General features: G+C 33.9%; 1 protein-coding gene across 1 annotated transcript; it reads left to right on the top strand.

Annotated features, from left to right (window-relative positions):
* Positions 1-246: 246 nt before the first annotated feature.
* Positions 247-6,177, top strand: LOC106110949. Its single transcript, XM_013292915.1, has 6 exons — positions 247-557; positions 1,278-1,437; positions 1,540-1,645; positions 1,838-4,520; positions 4,592-4,735; positions 4,802-6,177. Exons 2-6 carry the CDS (start codon positions 1,293-1,295, stop codon positions 5,021-5,023), a joined length of 3,300 nt encoding a protein of 1,099 aa, XP_013148369.1. The 5' UTR covers positions 247-557; positions 1,278-1,292; the 3' UTR covers positions 5,024-6,177.
* The last annotated feature ends 11,322 nt before the right edge of the window (positions 6,178-17,499 follow it).

The raw sequence follows: 17,499 nt of genomic DNA, 5'->3' as shown, positions 1-17,499 counted from the left end.
CATTAAAACAACTCGTACAGCTCTGTGAGTTTTGGGTTTAGTGTTATTGTTTAATATCTTTATTTCCACTGGTTTTTTAGATTCGTCTCTTTGTTTCTTAGATATTTTCCGCTTATATTTACCAAAATCTGATTTGAATTTTTTAATATAATTCACAATGAATCTTTATGAAGTTCTTATGACATATAAACTAACAGTCAAATAGCCACTAAAAAGCAAAATTCGAATGACATCCAATCGGCAAACAAATGAACAAGATCATATGGTTGGTTTCAATTATTTGGCAAGTCAGACATTATTCAGTACAAATCTAAGATCGACCGTGATTTTAGACTTCTTTAAAACGCTTCATTTAGAAAATAAGGAAGACCATAGCATCGCACGCGACAAATCGAGTGAAATCATTTCGACTAATACATAAGAATAGATTGCTTTTTTGTAAAAAAATTGCTATATTTCCGTCAGCCGAATTGGCTTTAAGTAGAAGGAATAGTTTTTTAATTTGTACAATGTTCTAACACGGACCTCCTGCATAGGAACCAGTTGAATCACAAAAGGTAAGTGGCTGAAACCTTAAAATGATCAATTTTGCTTCTAATGAGTACATTTCTTGTTAAAAGATCGTAAAACATTAATACCTGTTAAAATAAAAAGTAGTTTTGAAGGAAAAAAGAAGTTATCGTTAAAATTTACGGAAATTCATGATTTTTGCCAGGTTTTTCGTGAAAAAATCATTGCAAAATTTTTTTCACAGGGGCCATCTAGATTTTATAAAAAGTACCAAGTGAGCATTTGTAGCGAATTTTTTTGGAAATCCTTTTTACATAAAACGTACCGAGATAATTATCATCTCTTTTTACAATTTTTGGATTTCTCTATAAAGTTTTTTTTTTAAGAATCTGTAGATTTAACGTGAATTTTTAATTTTTAAATTTAAGTTTCTGAATTATGTTTTGGGATCTTGTTGTTTTTAGTAAAAAACAATAATGAAATCTTGAGATAAAAGGCAATAAACCCAACAGTTTGAAGACACTCTTTTTCGTAAGGGAGGTTCAGCAGCCATATTTAAATAGCGGAACAAGAAAAAAAAATTTTTGTTGCAGCAGATACAAACTGCTTGAGCATTTTAAAATTTTTTCGACATTAACCGTTACCCGATTTTAGACACATCACCACAAAAATCTTTTAATCAACAACTTACGATATCGAATTTTTTATTTTTTTTAGAGTTTGACCTGAACAGTGCCTCTATTCATTTATTTTAAACCAATTTGTAGCGATACCGAAGCCAAATGCAAGATTATGGCAGCGAGGGGTCGAGTAAGCCTGGTGAGAGCCGCGGCGGGAAGGCGGAGGCGGGCAGGGCGGGCGCGCACCACGGCGACTGCTACCAAGGACCCTCGCATCAGTATCCCTTGATGTCGCAGAAGACCTTCAGTAAGATACTCAAATACAATTGCACTTTGTCAATGACAGCAATACTAGTTTTCGACTTAAGTTTTAGTATCGACAGTATTTTTAAATTATTTTTTTCCTTAGGTGGCAACAGCAAAGAATTACCTGAACAAAACCCTGGTAACTACGGCAGAGGTGCTCCTGGAGTGTACGAAGCATCATCCTCCAGTCAGCAGTATCAGAATCAAAGGTACTGTACAATTATTTAGATTATTTTGACGGGTCTAATAGACAGGTTTAAAGTCATATTTTTGTAACTGCTGAATATCCCGGTATTTAGTAATTTCTGTACGAATTGCGGTACTATGACGGCTGTCAAAATGTATTAAAACAGTAGATAAAAATATTTTAAATAGAGCTCTAATTAAAGAAAACGTTTTAGGTACAACAATCCATCGGTCCCCACGTTCAGTTCACCACCTAATTCACCTCTCGTGGGCTTGGTGTTTGACCCTTCTTCGTCGAGCTACAGCGGACCGGGGATAATGGCAGATCGTCTTAATTCTGACAGACGCTCGCAGAGCTCGTGGTCCACTAACCAGGAACCGATCGGAACTGGAGCCAAGAAGAAAATAGTTAAGAGTCAAGACACAAAGAATGCTTACAGTAGTGATATTCGTTATCACGAACGTTACAAAGACAATAGTACTGAGATAGATCGTTTAAGGAAACAGGACAAGACATTGAAATCTGAATCCACGTCGAGCCTTGACTTTTTTCTCGAAGGTGAAAGAATGGTTTCGGAACTCTGTAATATTTCTGATCCAAATGCAAATCTACGAAGCGATGCTGGTAATTCCAAACAGAATACAAAAAATATTAATCAAGAAGAGGATAAAAATAGCCGCTGTGGATCGTCTGATGTTCTTTTAACTGCTTTAGATAAAATTGTCATTCACGATCAGATTCCAAATCAAATCGTACAATTAGCAATAGAAGCCTGCACTGATGCTGAAAATATAGCGATAGCGCATCACAATAGACCCTGCTTCAAAAATATACATTCCATTTGCGCTAAAACAAGATCCAATGTTCAAAAACCTGACAGTGCAGTTGCCAACTTACATTCCCAAGGCATACCATGGGTAATAAAGAACTTTATTTTCTCTTTTGTACGTATCCTTGACGGTTGGAAAGGTGTTAAAGAATTGCTAAGCGAAAAACACGACACATTCTCCAGAATCGAAAACAAATATTACAGCCCTAACATACGAGAATGTTTTGTACAATGGCAAGCGGTTACCAAAGAAATGTTGACTCATATTTATAAAACTTTCAAATGTCTAGATCATGGATTTACAATGGAGCAGAAGAGTTTTACTCATAACTACTATGCTACAAATTCCGCAGCTCCTAGACACCAAAATCCAAATAAATTCCAACAAACTAAACCGCATGTTAGTACTCCTAGACCAGTAAATGTGTCACCTCAACTGTACAATGCAATACAGCCGCCGTGGATTCAAAATCAAAATCAAGTCGTCTGTCAATCATATAACGAAGGGCCGTGGCCGGCTAGATCAGGGGTAAGCTATAAAAAGTTTCCCGTAGCACCGCCACAGAATTCCCATAACTTTTATCCCCTGAACGATCAATCTGAGATGGATTCATTTCAAAGATCTCAAATAAAATGCGACCCTTGCAACGTCCGCGAGACGAAGCCGCGTCAGTCGTGGACTATCACAAATATGCCAGACTTCCGTGTTTTAGAAAGCATGTGTTATGCTGATCAAAGAGAATTGTATAATCAACTTAAACACAAAATGGATGCTGAACTCGGCAAAGCTCCAGGTCAACCGCTTTTGGGAAATATGCCATGCGATGTGATGCACCGTAGAGATTTAGATCTTAAAGCTAAAATGATACCATTAAGTCACGTGGAAAAAACTTTAATTCCAAGCATGGCGTCGACTAACGACGTACGAGGTTGCTATGTGCAGAAGAATAACAGTTGTGGCGACACAAAGGAAGAGGCCGATTTTTTTGCGGCGTGGGGTCAGATGGTTCAAAAAGAACCCAATGAATTTATAACTCATCATTCGCACAACATTCAGATTCCGTCTAATGTTGTGCTTCCTACTAATATATCTGGCCCCGTGCAATTTATTGATCCTGATAATGATGAGTTTCATGAGATGAGTAAAGTTTATATGAAACCTGGGAGTTATAAGGTCCCAATAAAACCTGCCGATCCTACACCTTTCGGTATAGGTAATTCTCAAGATGTAACCTTCGACAACTGCATTGACGATAATGCAGCTTTGAAATTAAAAGTACCTTTTCCACCAGTTACATTGGCACCGCAGCCGAAATACAACATGGAGTCATGGCCGTGTTTGATACCTAGACGTTCGGATGATGTATTGGGCGATGATCAAAAAATGATTGCCAGACCATTACTACCAGGTTTGGACTTAAGAACCGTTGATACTCTGGATGTGCTGAGCGCGTTGACATCAGACCGTGCTTGGGAGGCTGCAAAACAATCCGTACCAAAATTTGTAGATCTCTTGCAGGAAGGTTCTAAATCAGATACAGCTCGGTTGTATGATGCTCTAGGACTTGGCGTCAGTGAGGAATATTCAGATGAGTTTAAAGAGGCAAAAAGCAAGATAGAAAATAATGACCTTGGACCGTGGACAACTGAAACGCATTCTAAGAATTTTGCAATGAAATCTTTACCCGATTTATGGGATATGGACAAAGGTAATGTAGTGCAAAGCGAATGCGCTGGTCAACAGCACTCTGAATGTACTACTAAAAACTCTGATCAAGAAACCAAATCTTTCGATAGAAATGAATACAATGAACCTGTTGCTAAAAATATCGAAGCGAAAGAGAATGTACGCTGCCCTAGTTTTGACCATACTGGCAACTATATTCGTGATGAAAAGGAGAAGAAACCAGCTGGTAAATCGAAGGTTTCAGTATCCGGCATGTGGTACCATCCCAAGAAGAAGAAGCCTCTACCAGCTTCTGTCAATAAGAAATTTGAATCTATTTTGAGGAAGTTTTCACAAATAAATGAATCTACTTTTATTCAACACGATATGGATATAAAAGTGGTAAAACATACATTTTGTGGTGTAGTTTTTGTATAAAAGTGCTTGTAACTTATGGTTTCTTTTGCTTGCAGGCTCCAAGATTTTATGAAGTAGTCAAATATCCAATGTGTCTCCACGATATTTCGACAAAATTGAAAAATTCCTCATACACAGATTATGACCAAGTCGTCCAAGATTTTAGACGCATCTTTAACAACGTTAGATTGTATCTTAAGGTGCGTGTTTCCTATATCTTATAGAACAGTTCTCGTTTAATATATTCATTGACACATATTTTGCAGACATATCCGGACACAGCAATGAAGAAAAATATCAATAAACTTTCAGCTGATTTCGAAAGAATGTTGAACGATGAATTTCAGACTAAATCGGAGTCTAAACCCAAATCTCAAGACGGGACTGACAATCTTGATAATTGCAGTAAGAAACCTGATAAAGACAATGTTCCCAAAAATAGTGAACATAGTACTGATGCGAATAGAAAAGATTCGAAGCCCAAATGAGATAATGATAGGTGGAGGTGTAATGTTACGGTCAGTTCAAGTAAATTTTAACAGTTGCATTGACTTCGAAAGAAACTTGCGTAGAATGTTTTGGAGATGTATTTTATTTATTTTTTTATTCCCCGACTAGAAAGGTCTAGTTGGCAACAAAGTTAAAAACGACTAATCATTAATAAACTAAAATGATACATGAAATGTATACAACAATTGTTATTTTATAAGATATCTAGTCACTCGTTGATGTTTTAAAAACAAATGTCAGTGAAGTTATCAGAACTTAGAATTAATAAGATAATTGTAGTAATTTGTAAGTGCTTGCCATTTTCTATTTTGTCTTAATACTTGAATTTCAATATTCATTGTAATGTTTTATCGCATATTTTTTAGTAATTCTTCCTTCTTACTTTCTTGTTGAATAAAAAATATCCTTTTTGAATGCAGGAAACAAATTTATGTTTTGTTCTGCAGCCCTCGGCACATTTTCTTTCTCGCTTTCAGAATCCCTTCGTGCTAATCACAATGCTACAATGTGCGTGTGTTTGTGTGTCTATAGTCATTTGATTATTTTGTATCTATCTGTGATGTATGTTTAGGTAAAAGTTTATAATTTGAATCGATTTGAGGCGCAGTCCGCGGTTGATACGAGTGCATGTAAATAGTAAACGAATTTGTAATAAATTGAACTAAAACAAACCTAGCTGAATACACCAATTTTTACAACGCGATCTTAGGTACCGAGTAATTGTTAAATCAAAAGAAGCTTGCCGCAAATGTTTGGGCAAATGTTTGATGGAACGTTTGGTATCGTTCGCCCAATACTTGTGGTACTCTTCTTTTGATTTTTTAATTCTAAAGTTTATATATTTACGTGCTGCGTATTTTTTTAATTCGTTTGTTCCTTTGATGTTCCTCGTTAGTATTTAAATATATTTTTGACTCCATTTTACCTGCCATAGACAATAAGTGAATTGCTTAGGACGTCGACATTTGATATCTTTTGGCCGTTGTTTTGTTGAAACTTTACAAATTCAAAAAACTCAAAACTGACGCTCGAGATAATTTTAAGTATTCATTAAGTTGTGATTTTATTATTTAGCTTATTTATTTAAAATTATGGCAAGGAAGTCCTAGGGAAATAAAGCAATTGTTTTATATTGTGTGTTTTATTGCATCTCGCTAATATTGTAACGAGATAGGAGCGTTTATTATCACAATAAATGATATTGTACAGTCTCATAAATGATTATCTTTTAGATTAAATGTTGGATAGTTCTGACCTAACATTTGTCGACCGTGACTGATTTGTATTTGAACATGACGCTCGTACAAAACATATGACAGTTTGAGAAATGTTTTCTGCGGCGCTTGGGGTTACGAAACAATCATAGATTTAACTATTACATATAAATTCCTAATCCACAGAATAAAAGGCGAAAAAATGTGGCCTCAGTGTTATTAACTAAAATAAGGCCTACGTCACGCTTTTATCTTACTAATATTATAAATGTGAAAGTTTGGATGGATGTTATATTTTGTAGCCTATACGGCTAAACGGATCTTGATGAAATTTCGCATAGATGTAGAGGATACTCTGGAAGAACACATAGGCTACTAACTTTTGTTTTTTTTTAATTCCACGCAGACGTAGTCGCGGGCTAAAGCTAGTCCAATATATTTTCTGTGCCTTTAACATTTCTTAACCGTAAAGGTTATAGACAATTTTACTCAAATATTTGTAGTAATCGAGATTTATTTGTAAATAATGGTTTCTATGACTCTTAAGTATTATTCATATATGCGCCTTTTACTATATCATTTGAATATTGAGGAAATTACGTATTTCTTAGAATTCAGTGAGTACTATTGCTGAATTAGATAATCAGAATGACGTCATTGTTTTATACACGCTGTTATTGACAGATAGTGTATTGAAAGTACATTTTTGCAATCAGAGCAAAGAACCTTTGTATTTCACAATTTCCTGAACAATTTCGTTATATAGGATAATAAAATAAATATGGCCTCTAATAAAAGTAATTATTTTATGACAATAGTTGAATGTCATGCGATATTCTTAGAAAATTAGTGTTTGAAATTGTTATCGGATTAGCAAAATTGCGAAAACAAACTCCTCGATTGTTTTGGTTTATAATAAAAAGCGTATATGACATGTTGATCTAACCGAATGGCGAAAGATTTATAAAATGTAATCAATAAAAATTAAATTATTAACCACACAGAAAAAAAAAGCGTGAAGTAGTCTGATAAGTATGGTGCCGGAGGCCTAATTTAGTCTCTTTCCTTTCCACCCTTTTCTTAAGATGAAAGGATGGAAAAGTGGATTTGAAGGTGGAGGAGAAGCATATGAAGGGGAAATGTCCTTTTTATGTGCGTGTCCTCCTCCGTCAATTAAGGTTAGGCAACACATCTGCATTTGCGGATGTTTATGGGCAGCGGTCGTTTTCCATTTCGATAGATTAAGGTGGCCGCTTGCTTATTATAAGCATTTTGGTTTTAACAATTTGTTTAAATATTTAGGACTACCGAATTTTAAAAAGAAGCAAACAGAAGATTGCGTGAACTTTACTAATACGCTGTTCACACTTGGCCACTTGGCCAATACAACTTTACTGTAAGTAGCAATCACTAACTGGATTGGATCAACTGATAGTGTAAACACTAACTGGCGTTATTGAGTCCATACAATTTACGACTGGTTTCGCAACTGTCCAACTGTACTGGCCAAGTGTGAACCCGGCATTAAGCGCTGTTTATTTTCGTAAACATTCATGCAACAAGAAGGGCTTCACTTTTACCGGCCAGTTATCATAATTTTATGCCAAATTAAACCGATTCTGATTCGATTATTTACGCTTTCTCCAATTAAAAATGTTTTAGTAAGCGAATAAAGTAAAAAAAACGTATAATTTGAACCAAATTCTTCGAATTTTAAACTTTTTATGAAGAACATGACAAGTGGTTTGCGAAGCTATTTTTTTTTCTCTTTAGTATTTTTCCTGCCAACGAATTAATAGATCAATAAAACCTTAAAAGATTAAAAACAAATCTATAATCCTATTGTTTGTTGAAATCAGATAAAAAGATTAATACTGATAATGGAGCAGAATCAATTAATAAAATATATTTTTTGTAAATTCCCTCCTGTTTGTTTTTTAAAGGAGGAAAAATGAACATTTACTTAGTATCTTTGATTACCGTCATAGGAGTTTTCTCTGTGTATCCAGAGGTTCCCAACCTTTTAACACGTCGGCCATTTATGTTTTAAGTTTCACTATTAGGGTGTCTGCGGGGAAGACCCAGCGTTGTATTATTAATATTTTAATAAAAAATGGATGACGAAACAATTTAATACAGATATTGTGTACAGTTGCGGAATTCCGCGGTATTGGAACATAAGATAGATGCCTTGTTCATTGCAATGAGACAAACTCCCCCTCTTCCTACAAATCTAAGTTTAGATGGATGGATGGATGGATGTTAGAGTTTGTAGCCCAAACGGCTGAACGGATCTCGATGAAATTTGGCATAGATGTAGAGGATAGTCTGGAAGAACACATAGACTACTCACATTTGTTTTTTTTAATTTCACGCGGCCGAAGTCGCGGGCGATAGTTAGTATTATATAAAAGAAAAGATTTGTATTTTTGGATTTTTATATGTATTGAAATAACTCAACTACTAGACCAATTTCAAAAATTCCTTCACCATTAAAAAACTCCGTTATCAGTGCGTAACATACATTTTTTATTATTTTTTTAATTTCACACGGGCGAAGTCGTGGTAACAGCTAGTAATTTACTAAACAGCAGTGAGGTGCAAACGATGGGGTAATAATTTAAAGTATTAGCTATGTATTACTAATCAACTTTTTTTCTTACAGATATATTTAGCTGCGTTGTATTGGTTTTTTCTCGTTTCATTCCATTTTTTTCAAACGATTGTTCCCTTAAAGGTGGGACACCGCAAAATACTCTGACTGTATCTTCAATTGATTTGAAAATTTGCTCTGAAACTATGTATACTGAACTTTCTTCCTTATATAAAGTTTTTATGGTTATTTGAATAATTACAGAGATAAAAGTCTCGAAATAAATTTAATCTTAATCGATAACACAATAGCAAGGGCAATAAGCATTTATTTTTATGGTCATGTGTCATACTCGCTGTGATATTTTTTTGTGCATTCACTCATTGTAATAACAACGCAGTTATGTTTAATGACGTAGTTTTAAGAATGGAAAAGTTATCTACGGTATTTATAACTTAACTAGCGGTTGCCGTGCGGCTTCATCCACATGAAATTATGAAATTTTTATTATTTCCTTCACATGTGTCAAATGACCAATTGCAAATGTCAAAATGACAATACAAACCTTGGCAATCTTGCTTCCTTGATGTTGGCAGCAACTTATGGTCTCTTTCCCACATTAGCGTTTTTATCCATTTTATTTACCCAATAAGTTTAATAGCGTGAAAATATATAGCCTAAAGCGCGACGTGAGTGTAGGGATTTTTATTAAAGAAAGAATTATTCAAAAATATGCTGTGATTGCTGACATCTTACGTCACGAATTAGTGTGTGTTTATGCTTTATTACATTAGTATAGATATACCTATAGTAAAGAATACGTTAATTACTGATGCTAGTAGCTGAATTTTTAATTTATTTCGACATAGCCTAGTGATTCATTAATAAATTGAACTAAGTTTCTATGGAATAAACAAGTTACTTTTGGAAACACATTTCATGAAGTATAATCAAAAACACTAAGAAAAAAAGTAACTGGAAAGCCGACCTTATGGTCTAAATTATTTATGTTAATATAAATTTCTACAGTTTTTAGTTGATTTTGAGAGATTTAAAAGAAAGTGGCTTGATCTTAGGGACTGTGTATTGATTAATGATCACAGATAACACATTAAATTAATAAAAACAAAATTAAAAAGTTAAAAATGCAAACCTTTATTATTTTTTAAGAGCTTAAAGAGAACTTTATTTCTAGAGTTTACTGCCCTCTTAAACATTTGTAAAAGGTGAATTTATAATGTAATCTTACTTCTTACTAATACTATAAATGCAAAAGTTTAGATGGAAGGATGGATGTTTGTTAGCGTTTTTAGCCTAAACGGCTGAACGGATCTTCATGAAATTTGACACAGGTTTAGAGCATAGTCTGGAAGAACACATAGGCTACTTTTTATCCCGAGAATAGTTACGGTTCCCGTGGGATTCAATAATTTAGTTTTTTAATGTTTACTCAATCATTCTGCAACGCTTTAACATATCTTATTGAAATTTGGCATAGATATAAAACAAAGTCTGGAGTACACATGGGATAAGCTTCATCCCCGAGAAATGTCCGGTTCCCAAGGGATACGTAGCTTTTTGTAATTTATATAGTTCGCATGTTTTCTAATACCACGCGGACGAAGTCGCGGGCAACAGCTCGTTTTATATAATTAAGGTTTTGCGGCCATGCTAACCGTAGTAGGAAGTTATCTATAACTATATGTAACGGTGGTCTGTTTGTACGTGACCTCTGTACAGAAAACTATAATGAGATTTATTAAAATTCGCCATTGTAGAGCGCTGAGAGCTGTTCGAATCGATTCCAGGTGAAAGTAAATTTGTCGGTCAGGAATAGGTTAGCCATAACAGCTGCGCTTTCGGGATAAGTTTGAATTATAAGAAATGGGATAAGTAGAATTATTTAGGAAAATATAAAATATAAATAGAATAGAATAAAACCTACAGAACTTGATTAGAATACCAATATAGGTGTCGTATTTTCGTTTTGTTTGAGAGATTCTGAAGGAAATTGGACATTTTCAGGATAAAGATACAAAATTACAACAGTTTTAATGAAAATGTGATATAGCTAATTGTAGTTTTAGTTATCAACTTGACTTTATGTGAACAGTATTCAAATTTGGTCAACATTGTTAGAAATATATCATAAAACTAAATTATTTTAAATATGCCAGAAGGAAAGTCCTGTAAAAATTAACCACATATGGTTATTAGTTAAATAGAAAGGGTATTGAAATTTAAGAAAAATTGCTTTTTCCTTAGTCAGATGCGCGTTGCCAATATGGTCACTAGATATTTAGTTTTGTGAGGATCATTTTGAAAAATATAAACAGCTTTTATTAAAATTCTAAGATTTTAGTGTTTGTAGCGTAATTGTGTTATAAGTGTGAAAATATTGTATTTTTGTGAAAGTGAGTTTTAATATTTGAAATGTGACTTTATTATTTAAATTTTGTTAGTACAAAATGAAATCGTAAAAGTAAGCATAAAATGTATTGTTTTTATTACAATAAGGGCCTGTCCCACCACTGGATGGAGACTCAGATAGCTTAAAAAAGCCACTATCAGATAAGGTATCAAAATTAGATATTTCCATAACATATTTTACATCTTGCATTGTTATCAGACAATTTACGTTTTGGTGGGACAGGCTCTTAATAAATTAAGCTACCATATAAACTTTTACATAAACCAAATAATAAATAACAGTATTTTTTATAACATAAGGTGGCAAACTCGCAAGCGGCCACCTGAATGCACCGAAATGGAAAGCGACCGCTGCCCATAAACATCCGCAATTGCAGATGCGTTGCCTACCCTTAATTGACGGAGGAGACGCACATTAAGAGGACATTTACCCATCCTATGCGTCTCCTCCACCGTCAAATCCTTTCTCTTCCCACCCTGGAAAGGGACTAAAATGGTCAGACAAAACGTGGAATTGCTTCTACTTCGCGCCCGTTTTCTGTGTGGCCGTGGTATTACACCGGGCCATTCGTGCGAAGATGTTAAAGCGGGCTCTACGACAGTCTAAGAAATTTTCCTATTACAGAAAACCGTTCAAACCGGCTGTTCAGTTTACTTAACATTTATGTTTTCAAAATAGCTTTCTCTCTACACAATACCTAAGCAAATAATCTCATAGGATATTCCATTATATTAACTACATGACTATAAAGTTATCATTGAGCACTTTGTTTTCATAACTTGCTAAACTATACAAGATTTACTCGTGACTTCGTCTGTACGGAATTTAAAAAAAGGTTGCCTATTTAATCCAGACTATATTCTTATTTTTGACCGACTTCCCAAAAGAAGGAGGTACCCAATTCGTCGATATGTTTTTTTTTTATTTATTTTTTGTTATAACTAAATTTAAAATTCTGTCGAATTCTCGTGATAACAAACATCCAATTACGCATTTAAAATACATTACTAATAACTAATATTATAAATGTGAAAGTTTAGATTATTAGATGGATGGATGTTTGTTAGAGTTTGTAGCCTAAACCGCTGTCGGATTTCGATGTTATTTAGCATAGATGTAGAGGAAAGTCTGGAAGAACACATAGGCTATTCACTTTTGTATTTTTTTAATTTCACGCAACCGCAGTCGCGGACGAAAACTAGTAGTAAATAAAAGTAATTACATTTTGACATCTGATGCACATCTATACAATTTCTGTAAATTACATATTTGCCCTAATGGAAAATTTTAGTGTTCATCTCGTGCCCTTTTTGACGTGTTGCCCTAAAATGTTTGACCGGCTTTGAATACTGGGTCGTCTTCCGCGAAATATAAAGGTCGAACGAGTTTTTTTTTAATTATTTAATCTTTTAACTAGTTCTTTTTTTCACTGAAATTGTATCTGTCAGTTGTGACATGCGGGATGGAATGTAGATTCTGTAAAAAAAACTAAAGTCGTTTATAATCTGTTGTCATACTAACCTTGCGTTTGCGTACACATACAATATTTCAATGGCGTTCCTATTATCATACTCTAAGAATATATCTAGAGAAGTTCTAAAAAAAGTAACTAACAAGCGATCCGCCCCATCTTCCCCTGGATGGCAAAGAGCACGTCTCTTATCTTGTGTGATCTCCATACCCTTCTAGTTGATAAAAAAAAAACAAAGTCTATATTGCTGATTGATAATGTAGATTTCTAACGTCGATGAGTTTTGAAATTGGAACAGCAATTTCGGAGCCAATCAAATGCTAACAAACTGTCAAATTATTCCTCATTCTTATGTTACTAGCTTGCGAGACTCCATCTAGGTGTAATTTAAATAGAAGAAAATGGAAGTAGTCCATTCTTACTTTGCTCTACTCTATGACCAATTTTATAGAGATCCGTTCAGCAGTTTAGACTACAAACTTTAATTATTAAATGTCTTATTAATAACTAGCTGTTGTTCGCGACTTCGCACGCGTGAAATTATAATAATAATAAAAAACATAGCCCAAATTACTCACAGAAAAATGACCTTTCTAATGATGAAAGAATTTGAAATCGGCCCAGTAGTTTTTGAGTTATTTCAATACATACTAAAATACAAATCTTTCCTCTTTATAATATCAGTATAGATAAATATTGGAGTGAAGATCTAGATAAAAACGATTATTTACGCCTTAATTCTGAAAGACTTTTAACTATGTCACTAGTTATAAGCATTAACAATTTCAAAGTGAAAAAATACTATGGTTAAATGAGAAACAAGATAAGATTAACCAAAAAAGAGCCCTTAATAAAAAAAATGACGAAAGGGGATTTATTCGTCATTACTCAATAAGGGTTTTTGTTACTATTTTCCTTATGTTGAATGTTTAATGTACATAGAGTAACTAAATGTAGAGATATCTGATTTCTTATCAATGATTTAACTATTAGACATGCTATGTGTCATTATAGATTATCATTACTATAATATGACTAGCGTTATTTATTAAAAAGTACAGAAAACCGTAACAACGTGAATTCCGTACCTCCATGACCCGAAAGTTGCCCTATATTCCGTGAATATTCCCAGCAATAAAAAAAACCTATAACTCGATTTATAACTCTGCCATATTAATTTAAATTAATTATTAACTCTGCCATATTGCAAAAAGTGTTATACGGGAGACTCCTATAACGCGGAGCCATCATACGTTATAAGGAGGCTTACTGTATACACAACAATAGCTCACCCAAACCTATTTAGCTTAAAACCAAAAAAATGGAACCCCCCTGCAAGCATTACCTTTTGGATAAAAAAAGAATTATCAAAATCGGTCCACTAGCGGCGGAGTAATGCCGTAACACACATTAAAAAAAAATAAAAAAAGCATACAGACGTATTGAGTACGTCCGTCTTTTGGGAAGTCGGTCAAAAAAGGAAAAAATATTAACTTACTGTTTAAGAAATTAATAAAGACGTGCAAAAAAAGAAAGTGCACTGGCCTCCAATGTAACCAGACAAACATAAATAATAATGAAATCATTCAAACCACAACATTTTTATTATCATAAGTAGATAACTAAGCTTTTAATGCAAATTTAAAACAACACAAAGATTTACAAATTAAGAAGCATTATGACGCATAAATATTAAATCCTAAAATCACAATTGACAGTTATTGTTATCTGAAAATTAATCGATATTATTATTCTTTGATGAACAGAAGTTATTAGAACATATTAAATAATTAATTTAATGTTTTTTTTATAACATAAGGTGGCAAACGACCAAGCGGCCACCTGAATCCATCAAAATGGCGAAGCGACCGCTGCCCATAGACATCCGCAATTGCAGATGCGTAGCCTACCGTTATTCGACAGAGGAGGAGAAGCACATCCTTTCCATCCTCTCCTCATAAGAAAAGAGTGGTAAAGAGAAAGGGATTTAAATTAGGCCTCCGGCACCACACTCATCAGACGAAACACGGAATTGCTTGTTTAATGGTTTTCTTTGTACTTTATGTTTTAATACTTATGAATATGTATTGCTCTTCACAAATGGGGAAAGGGATTGGCTCCTGCAGCACAGGGGTACCTAGTGCAGGAGCCAAGGCTCTCATGAAATATATATATTTTTTAAAGTGAAGTAATATATTTTAACAGTGGTCGTGCCCGCTTTAACATCTTAGCACGAATGGGCCGGCACGCCCGGTGTAATACCACGATCACACAGAAGACAGCCGTGAATTGGAAACAATTCCGTGTTTCGTCTGATGAGTGTGGTGCCGGAAGCCTAATTTAAGTTCCTTTCTCTTTACCACCCTTTTCTTGTAAAGAAAGGTTGGGAAGAGGAAGTGGATTTGACAGTGGACAAGATGCATAGGAAGGGGAAATATCCTCTTTATGTGCGTCTCCTCCTCCGTCGGATAAGGGTAGGCAACGCATCCGCAATTGCGGATGTCTATGGGCAGCGGTCGCTTCGCCACTTTGGCGATTTCAGGTGACCGCTTGCTCGTTTGTCACCTTATGTTTTAAATATATATATATATATAGGATTTATTCATTTAATTAAGATTATACTTTGTATTTTGGTTTGCCTGCTTTTATTTAACTACTCTACCTTTTCTCTAGTCCAAAAACTGATCGTGTCTTCGAACAACAGTAACAATTTTTATATTTTCTCGAAGGATAGTTTTCATTTAAATGAAGTAATGTATAAGACCTCTAATTCGTTTGTTTTTGCAACAAAAATGTTATCATTATTAACGGAAGGAATTACTCGTAACATTTATTTGATTTCTTGATTACTCTATACAAAACTGCTCTGTGCAAACGATCTTTTAGCGGCGAAATTGAGAAACCCTTTGATTATTTTACAACTGACATAAAACAATCGACGTCTGTAGCGGTTTATGTTGTGATTTAGATGATTAGTATACTCCTAGCTGATAAACCTTATCAGATAGCAGCTCACGATGATTCTATATATTAGCAATGTACCCCGGATCATACATTAGTCGAGACAATCTGAAAATTCGAACTCGAGTTGCAAGTGTGTGACATCGTATTTTTCTGTGGAAAAATCGAATTAAAACATAACGGTAAATATTCATTTACCTTTTACATTTATTATCTTTATTAATATTCAATTAAAAAAAATAGATGTTTAATTAATTATTTTGTTAAAACTATTTTATAGTTGCAAAATAAATATTTAGAAAATTTAATATTACAATAATTCAAATTCTAATTTGTATTGTTAATTTTTGATTAATAATTAATAGTCTTTTGCCCGCGAAATAGAAAAAAAAACTAGTATTTTTAATCTATATTAGCTTAATAATGGTGAAATAATTATTAAAATCAGTGCATAAGAGTTTATTTGTTACATACAAAAAATCAAACAAAAAATAGGGACCCACCTGCAAGCATTACCTTTCGAATAAAAAAAGAATTATCAAAATCGGTCCACTAGCGGCGGAGTTATGCCGTAACACATAAAAAAAAACATATAGACGAATTGAGTACCTCCTTCTTTTGGGAAGTCGGTCAAAAATGACAATTGCTTCTCTTTATAACGTTGCTATTGTTTTTTTGAGAAATTATAAACTAAATCGCCCGTTAAAAGCGTGAAGTGGAAGTAATTCCGACTTTCATCTGTGTCTATAAAATTAAATTCAGTTAATGTTTTTTTTCTCTAAATGAGTGTTATTATAAGACCTTTCTAATTATTTCCGTATAAGAATTTATCACCCCTATTGCCTTCATTCATCAGAATGTCCTTATAACTATAGAAGTATCGTTACTTTCGTATTTACCGTTCACAAACCGCTTTAGAATGTTTCCTCATAGAAATTTAATCGTCGGAGTGTTTTTAAATTGGATTTAATACAAACGACTTAGGTAAATTATTAATCTGTATTATTAACATTTTATTGCGAAAGTTTGAATGAATTTATAAATGTTTGTTAGAGTTTGTAGCCTAAACTATTGAACAGATGTCGACATTTGGTATAGATGTAGAGGATAGTCTGGAAGAACATAAGCTACTGGCTTTTGTTTTTTTTAATTCCACGCGGGCGGCGCGAGCGAAAGGCCGAACGGCTAGAAAATGATCTACGTATTACTAGCTTTCGCCGCGACTCTGTCCGCGTGGAATTAAAAAACACAAAAATGTAATATGTACTTCCTGACTATCCTCTACATTTATACCAAATTTCATCGATATCCGTTCAGCATTTAGGCTACAAACTGTAAGAAACATCCATCCACCTAAACTTACGTATTTATAATATTACTACTAAGTATTAAGTATGATATGATATGTTACTTGAATACTAATACAATGATTGGGAAAGTTTTGTCAAAATAATATCGGAATGATCATTGTAATCGATATACGCACTATAGATTGGTATCGATGTAACAATTAATTAAAATAATCAGTAAAATCTTTAAACGGCTAATCTAAACGGAAAGGAACTAAATGACTCTTGCCAATATTTTAAACGAGAAGATAAGGACAGAAGTAAAAGTAAAAGAAAGAAAGAGATGGGGATATGTTAAATAAATTCATCCCTGCATCATCATCATCTTTCTCCTTATCCTACCCCCGTAGGTCGCAACAGGTTTTTGTCCTCCACATAACTCTATCATACGTCATCTCAGTCATCACTCCCTTCTTGATCATGTCTCCTTTTACG

The sequence above is a fragment of the Papilio polytes genome, unplaced genomic scaffold (genome assembly GCF_000836215.1).
Source record: "Papilio polytes unplaced genomic scaffold, Ppol_1.0 DF824191.1, whole genome shotgun sequence".
NCBI classification, from domain to species: Eukaryota; Metazoa; Arthropoda; class Insecta; order Lepidoptera; family Papilionidae; genus Papilio; species Papilio polytes.
The sequence above is the reverse complement of the archived record's forward strand: the minus strand, read 5'-3'. Positions and strand labels throughout refer to the sequence as shown.

What these genes read in the sequence shown, in the direction of transcription:
- LOC106110949 (XM_013292915.1), top strand. Translation starts at nt 1,293, where the DNA reads ATGCAAGATTATGGCAGCGAGGGGTCGAGTAAGCCTGGTGAGAGCCGC. An exon ending in GATGTCGCAGAAGACCTTCA is followed by an intron (nt 1,438 to 1,539) that starts GTAAGATACTCA and finishes TTTTTTCCTTAG; the next exon opens with GTGGCAACAGCAAAGAATTA. An exon ending in CAGCAGTATCAGAATCAAAG is followed by an intron (nt 1,646 to 1,837) that starts GTACTGTACAAT and finishes AAAACGTTTTAG; the next exon opens with GTACAACAATCCATCGGTCC.